Raw genomic sequence first — 8065 nt, forward strand, 5'->3', positions numbered from 1 at the left:
ATTTGTTGGTTCTCCGGATCGTTGGTTTGTTGGTGTATTTTTTCGCTTGAGAGCTCATTAACGTTTCGCTTCGCTAAGTGCGCTGTATCGCCTGGGAGACAGCAACGCGTCAGCCCAAGCAAACCGAACATCGTCAAGGGAAGTTGAGCAAAACCCAGTCATACAGCCAAAATTAAAATGCATTAAGCTGTGAAAAAGTCTCGAAATTATATTTTTTGCAAAAGTTTTTCTTCACCCGTGTCTATGCGCGCGTATCATAGTTCGTGTACAGGTGTTTGACTGTCTATAGGCCAATGAAATAATGTATCTGATTAGCTAAAAACGCTAAAATATCACCTTTGGAAATTAGTGAATTCTATACATACATATATGTGTATATACAAATATTAAGAAAATGTCCAGTGAAAAAAGAACATAATGAAGAAAAACGTGACAAGTAGTTAAATTTAAAGTGTAAAATAAAGTAAAGGTGTAATTTTTAAAATTCTGCTGGACACAATGAGAAATAAAATCAATCAGTTTATCTACAAGCGAATTTTTGTGTAAAATGTCCCACCGTTAGATATACATACATATATTTATGTAATATAAATTATATGCATATATGATATATGATAACTTATTAACGTCAAAATAAAATATTTTCATCGAAATTCTCACAGAATAATTAGTTGCGCTCCCATTATTTGCCATATATTAATATTAAACAGTAAGTGTATTTGTAATAATAAATACAAAATAATAAAATGTGTAGACTTATTTTTTAAAATTGCGGGATTACAATAACAGCAATTGAACTCGATTCTAAATATTTGCGTATTCAATGAATGCTAAGAAAATTATAATATACCTAACGTGTAAAAAATTCGTAACGGGAATATGCAAAAGCTATATGCATTCGCATTTGCGGAGTGTAAACTTAGCAAATAAAATAAAAGTAGAACACAATTCTTTGAAATTATATTTTATACTAATATCTGAAATAATACATCAAAATAAAACGTGTTGGAAAATATAATATACATCATTAATACGTAAAAACATCAAAAATTAAAGCTACGTATATGTACGTTTATTCCTCCTTCACTACAAAAACTGTGTTAACAATTTCAACAATAAGCAAACTCATATCAACTGTATGGTTCTTAACGACATTGTCATTGTTATTCACAATCATACTCCACGAAATATAGACAAAAATAAAAACTTCCGATGATGATGCTAACTACAGAACACCTCATGCATGGCCATGCATCTTCGGTCAGCCAGAGTGCTCTTTTTGGCTGCTCGACGGCAGGGCATAGTGGCATCAATCAGCTTGGTGGTGTCTATGTCAACGGGCGACCACTGCCGGATTCGACACGCCAGAAGATCGTCGAGTTAGCGCATTCAGGTGCGCGTCCCTGTGATATATCGCGCATACTGCAAGTGTCCAACGGATGCGTTAGCAAAATTCTAGGCAGGTAAGTGGGCGAACTAACAAACTGCCATTGACAACCAATGACATTAACGATATTTTTCTAAAATATGTAGGTTAAAACCCACAGATACAGATACTACATATGTATATTAACAAAAAAACATTAATTAATTTATAAATAAGATTAGTCATCCATTTTGTTTATGTGAAGTACTCACAAAATATATGTTATTATCTAATAAGTTAAGAAATAAATTACCATTAAATTGATTTGAATAATTGAAATGAATTGGTTAATTTAATGCATAACTTCAATTTTTTCGTAGCATAATGTAGTCAATTATGAGGTTTAATATATAGTTGTCGACATATATGTACATATGTACCTCATATTCAGACACACATACATACAAATATATATAGTGTTTTAAGGGAATAGGGTTTATTCGTGTAAAGCAAGATTTTTTTTTATAACTCTTTTAATGAAACAGTTCACATCTTTCTTTAAGAATCATTACTATCAAAAAAACTATTTAAAAATACACCACCGGCAGCAAATACTCGGCAGTGTTTCGAGAAAGAGTCCAATTACAGTCCCCTTCATATATAATTCGGTGCTGGATCATCTGAAATCTAAAAATCAAAATCACATTGTCAGATAACGTAAGACATCCGTTCCCACGACAGTCGGGTCTACGAAAACCGGAACGGATCCGGATTTTTATCCGGCCAAGGACTGTCAACTCGGCAGAATTCTGCCGTTACAACAACAACAACATAACGTAAGATATGTATATTATCGTGATCTTAATAGAGTATTATGGTGAACAAAGCTTTTAGCAGGGATAAAATGATGGGCTATTTATTCCATTGTGAGAGCGTTCATTATAGCCAGATCAGTCAAATTAATAATTTTACGGCATTTTTTTAACATGAGGAAAAACTATTAAAATCCTTTTTTGTAATTTTGTGATATATAAACATAATAAAACAATTGATTTTTGAACTTCACTACAAACAGTGACGTGGGAGCCTAGTCGCGAGTGCGGTGACTGTTTATTCGATGACAGGAGATATTTCGTCATGCCCTCGTTCACTACTATACCGATTTTCTTTGCTTCCTTATCCATTCTGGAGAAAGCAGATCTAACGGCGCGATTGTTGAAGCCAATGACATCAATATCATCGGCGTACGCCAGCAACTGGACACCCTTATAGAAGATGGTACCTCCGTTCACCAAGAGTAGAATGAAGAAGTCGAAAGGGAGTCACTTTATCGGAAACCTCGTTTGGGATTGACCGGGATACCACTCAGACATCTCGGTATAAAGGCAGCTCCTTTTCGTGCTATCAAATGCAGGGTTTTGCAGGACGAAGAGGTGGTTTTTGTCGATTCTCTTTCCACGGGTCTTTTCCATGATTTGGCGCATGGTGGATATCTGGTCAATTGCTGATTTTCCAGGTCTAAAGGCACACTGATAAGGTCCAATCAGTTTGTTGTCGGTGAGCTTTAATCTTTCACACAATACGCTCGATACGGGTAGAGCCTTATATGCGATGTTGAGGAGACTAATCCCACGGTAGTTGGCGCAGATTGTGGGGTCTCCCTTTTTATGGATTGCGCATAGCGCACTTAAATTCCACTCATTGGGCATGCTTTCGTCCGACCATATTTTGCAAAGAAGGAGAAGATACATGCTCCTTATCAGTACTTCGCCGCCGTATTTGAATAGCTCGGCCGGCAATTCGTCGGCCCCCACCGTTTTATTGTTATTGTAATTTCTATTCGAACTCCTGGGAAGGGTTTGTTTCGCCTTCTCACTTTAGCTCGCCTTTAACCGATGTCCTTTGCTAGAAGATAGAGTGGCTTAAAACCGGATGTGAAGACCTGCTTAAGCCATATGTAAAATAATCGTTTCTGGCCACTCAAAAGTGAATGACAATCACAGAACTTTCCTCACTTGCGTGATCTTCTACACACGACTCCACCCTCCATACACAACACTCAGTTGCCACTCACCATCCATAGCACATTACTCAGTTATAAAATATATAAAGATTAACTGAGTAGCTCAGTCAGTAGGAAGTCTTGCCTTGCCCATTATTACCCTTGTTCTACCTTGGACAGATAGTTTGTCACACTCAGAAGGAAACGTTGATATTCCTTTTCTCCCTAAGAAACTGCTCATCTGATCAAACCGCCATGGAAAGAAATAAGTGCTTATATGGAAAGTTTTTTCATTTGTCGAATTGTTTTCACGAAATTTAACATGGATTATTGAGTAAGTACGCAATAGTGCAATTTTCGAAGAAAGATCGGGACACTATAGCATAGCTGTCATATAAACTGAACTATTGGAATAAAGTGCTTGTAAAGAATGTTTTTATTTGTGCCTTTACTATATGTACCTTCGGCACAATCGAAGTGAAGGTTTTTTCTTACTTTTGTTGTTGTAACGATGTTAATATCAACACAAAAATTTATGTAGAATACTCCAGAGGTGACGTCTATAATTAAATAACATCCGAATGTGTTCACTTTAGTTTTGATGAGGAAACTCCTTTTGTTCGGAACTTAACTGCTGCCGCCGTTTAAAATATATAAAAGGTGTTTTACTTCAAGAATAAACGTTTACTCTCTTTAATATCTCTGCAACAATTAAACCTATATTAAACTAATACGCTGAGGAAAAGTCTTCTTGCACTTTATTATGAAATGTAAAAATGGCTGAATAAAACTCTTTATAACGGCTATGACGATTGAATGTGATAAGTCGCTAAACAAATAATTTTGCGTGACCTCAGTTCGTAACACTTTGGAATTTTGTAGATTTCATTTATCACTGAATTCACGCCTAGATCACAGTGCAGGTCAGCAGGCCTCACGTACCAAAGAGCATTACTTAAAGTCCTTAATACCTTATTTGGAAAGCTCTAAATGCTGGCCAATACAGCTTTGACTTGAGAAACTCCATAGTTGGGCTCCGCATGCACAAACTGGCTTTTGAACTTGACCGTATATTAACAGCTTCTTTGGGATTGATAGAGTGGATTTCTTGCGAACTAGGTGGTAAAGTTTCATATCAACCTCACTTATTCTTATCGGATGCTCTTTCTAACGTAGCTTAACAGGAGTATTATTTATATAAATCGGATGATATGTCGATTTTGTCAAGGTAAAGTCGAAGTAAATTCATTTGGTGTCGGTTAATTTGATGCGCCACTTAGATTACCACTTAGTATTTGCTTTGTTTCAGATACTTAATTGACACTCCAGCTGCTAACAAAGCTGTGTCGCTCTCATATAATTTGAGTCAGCAAGTTGGAGTATGCATCCTCTTGTTTAATCTAGAACTACCTATCGTTTAAGTAGGAAGCAATTATTTTGCAATACTGTTTGGGTAACATGTATTTCAATTTGAATAGCAGACCCGAATATCAAACTTTGTCAAACTTTGAGACACGTTTAAGAAGACTGCTGGTGCTGACGAAAGCCAAATTGATGTATTGGTATGAAGTGTTTACGATCGTTTATTAGTTTGAACCTATTTATGAGATTTTAGATAAAGCTGGCACCAGCGATATTTGCCCATATGATGTAATACCAAGTTCAGACCGACGCTTAATCAAACGATTTCGGCTGTTGAGTAGTTTATACTACGAATCGTATAAATTTAACTATATTTCGAAATACAAAAATTAAAGTTCTTAATATCCTCGCTGAGGCTATTCGAATCTAATCCCAGCGAAAACTCTCTGAAAACGACTCTGATTTAGCACCACCCACTTGTCAGCATTGTAAATCTATTACATTATCAAAGCTGATTTAGACTCTACAAAGTGAAAAAATGTAAACAAACAAATGAATCAAACGCAATGAATCTGAACTCACCTAGAAATCAATTTCGCAAATAAAAAAATGCGCCCATTACTTCCATTACAGGGGAAATGTTCAAAAGAAGACGGCTTTTATAACAAAATAATTTATGACAATGTTTTATTTTAATAAACATGAAGCGATGTGAATTCTTGAATGGCAAAAACATCTGTTTTATCATCTGTCCAACGACTAGATTAGTGCAGAGATTAAATATAATCTAATCGCTTAAAATTTTTGGTGGGAACATAGTATAACATCTTGTACAGGCATGCACGGCTTACCTCGTTTATAATATTTGCAATTTTCTTTATATAATTTTTTGGTAAATTTCATTATATTTCTCCAGTTGTTAAATCGTACTCAGGTGCTTTTTTTGAGTCGCGTATTCCCGACAACATTTTTAATTTATTTACTGGTAACAGGAGAAATGCTGAAGTGTGGATCCAACCAACTATTTTCACAGTTTATCTCTTATCCATCGTTAGGCGTAAATGTGTTTCTCAAATGATTTGCAAATACGGCAGCTTTATGTTCATTCGTTTTGGCCCATGGAGCTTCGTTTAGTTTTATTGGTGCGACATGTTTTATTTGTTTATTCATATTTCTTGTTGCTTCCAGAGTGAATAATCAGTGGACTTTTCAGCTGTAAGTTTAGCCAGATATCTTAAAAAAAAAAACAATTTTTAAACTGTTTAGTTTGTGTCCTTACTTTCGCTGTTCATTTATCTCCGACGAAGCTTGCTCTTTTTATGGATACTTTCTGAGCTATGTTTTGGGTATTTGTTACCACTTTGATTCACGCGGCTATTTGATGTACGAGGTGTGTTCAAAAAGTATCGCGAATTTTGTGTTTTTTCAAAACTTATTTATTTATTCATGAATATCTAGTTTGTCCCCTTCAAAGTAATCCCCATTTGATACATTATACATTTGTGCCAACGGTTTTTCCAATCTTCGAAGCACTTCAAAAAATCATTTTTTTTATCTTCTTCATCTCCTGCTTCGATGCCGTCTTTATTTCGTCAAGAGAAGCGTAACGTCGTCCTTTCATGGGCCTCTTCAGTTTAGGGAACAAGAAAAAGTCACAGGGGGCCAGATCTGGGGAATACGGTAGCTGCGGCATCATTAGCGTGTTGTTTTTGGCGAAAAAGTCGCGCACAAGCAACGATGTGTGAGCAGGGGCGTTATCGTGGTGCAAAAGACAATTTTTGTCACATCTTCTCGGCCTTCTGAGATCATTTTGTACCACCGATAAACGTTGCTTCAGTCCTAGGTAGCTTCTCCGTATGCCACAGTCAACATTCGGAATGCATCCGCGCACTTAATTTCGTTTTTCACACAAATTTTTGTACAGATTCTTTGATCCATTTTTTTGAATAGGTAAAAATCGAAGACGATCCAAAACACGTGCAAGCAAAGCAGCTTTTAACAACTAAATAAACATTCAAAATGGCCGAGCGTGTCGGCATAAGTGAGAGACATGAGTACCAACATAACGCCACAAAAAATTCGAAATTCGAATATACGTAACCCGCGAAAATTCAAAATTCGCGATACTTTTTTTTTCGATACGCCTTGGCATCTCTCGTGTTCAGCTGTGTAATTTCGAGCTCCTGTTAATTTGTTTAATTTATATTTTAAAACTATTGTGAAAATCTTTGAATTGAGTGATCCGTACAGATAAGTATCCCTGTGATATTTTTCTATTAAAKCATTTGAAATTTACTTAAATTGTGTGTTGATAATTTTAATATATTCCGCCGAGTCACTTTCAATTTCTTTTTGTTGCTATATTCCAAAATAGTGCAATTGTTGGTGTTAACTTATACTGCTTTTCTAAATTTATTCCTTTTTTTTATTCGTTTTCCATCTTTGTTCACAGCTGTTTGCGAGTTTCTTACTTTTCGGGTATCCCAGTGCATCTCAAACTGCTCGTTACCTTGGTTGTTGCATTTGATAACTTATATTGCATTTATTTTGTTATAAATATTTTTGTCATTTCTCTTTCTACTTTTATTACTTAATTTTTTATATTTTTATTTAAATTTCTTATTGCTGCTTATTATCATTATGACTTGTAATTTCCCGAATGGCTCTGTTAAATTCGAGTCGGAACGCTTTGTTTCTTGCTGGCTGTGTGACGGGCTTGCCGATCTGAAATGTGCTGGACTGACAGGAAGAATTTTGTATTCTATTCTTGACAGTAAGAGCTTGCGCTGGTCTTGCATTAAATGCAGACCAACTGAAATTGATTTATTTAAAGTTTTTAAGCAGGCGCGCAATAATTTCAAGGAGATTGGTCGTGAGCTTGAAACCCTTACAAATAAATTTAGGCATTATGAAAGATTGTTTCATTCACTTAAATGCCTAAATGATCAGGAAGAGAATCCAAAACCTTCCAATAAACGTAAACGTCCGTCTGATGAAGAGACCACTGCTTCTTCCTTACAAAGAATGCCTCCCCCCAATATTGACCTCATCAATCTGTCTTCCCTTGTCCACAAGGAGAGAAGGTCTCGTCTGCTCAGAATACAGAGAAAGCTGTTACTGAGCATGGTAAGCGAAAACCTTCTCAAGATCCGCTTCCAAATAACTGTAAGTCACTGTAACTGTAAAAATTTAATTGTAATACAGCGGAAAAAATCAATATTTACCACCGTCGATGACATAAAGATTTATATCTCGTCTAAACTAAAATCGGAAGATGCAGACATCCGAAAATTTAATTTCAAATATGACAGGGATATTTCATCTTTCAAGATCGA

General features: G+C 35.7%; 1 protein-coding gene across 2 annotated transcripts in view; it reads left to right on the top strand.

Moving 5' to 3' along the window:
• The first annotated feature begins 767 nt into the window (after nucleotides 1–767).
• Nucleotides 768–8065, top strand: part of LOC108972651 (paired box protein Pax-6) — a 76427-nt gene continuing 69129 nt past the window's right edge. For both annotated transcript variants that reach the window (XM_018939334.1, XM_018939335.1), the window contains exon 1: nucleotides 768–1463. In XM_018939334.1, the coding sequence (XP_018794879.1) occupies nucleotides 1213–1463 (251 nt within the window). In that variant the 5' untranslated portion in view covers nucleotides 768–1212. The remainder of the gene's footprint in view (nucleotides 1464–8065) is intronic.

Source organism: Bactrocera latifrons, unplaced genomic scaffold, assembly GCF_001853355.1.
Source record: "Bactrocera latifrons isolate USDA-ARS-PBARC rearing strain unplaced genomic scaffold, ASM185335v1 scaffold_411, whole genome shotgun sequence".
NCBI classification, from domain to species: domain Eukaryota; kingdom Metazoa; phylum Arthropoda; class Insecta; order Diptera; family Tephritidae; genus Bactrocera; species Bactrocera latifrons.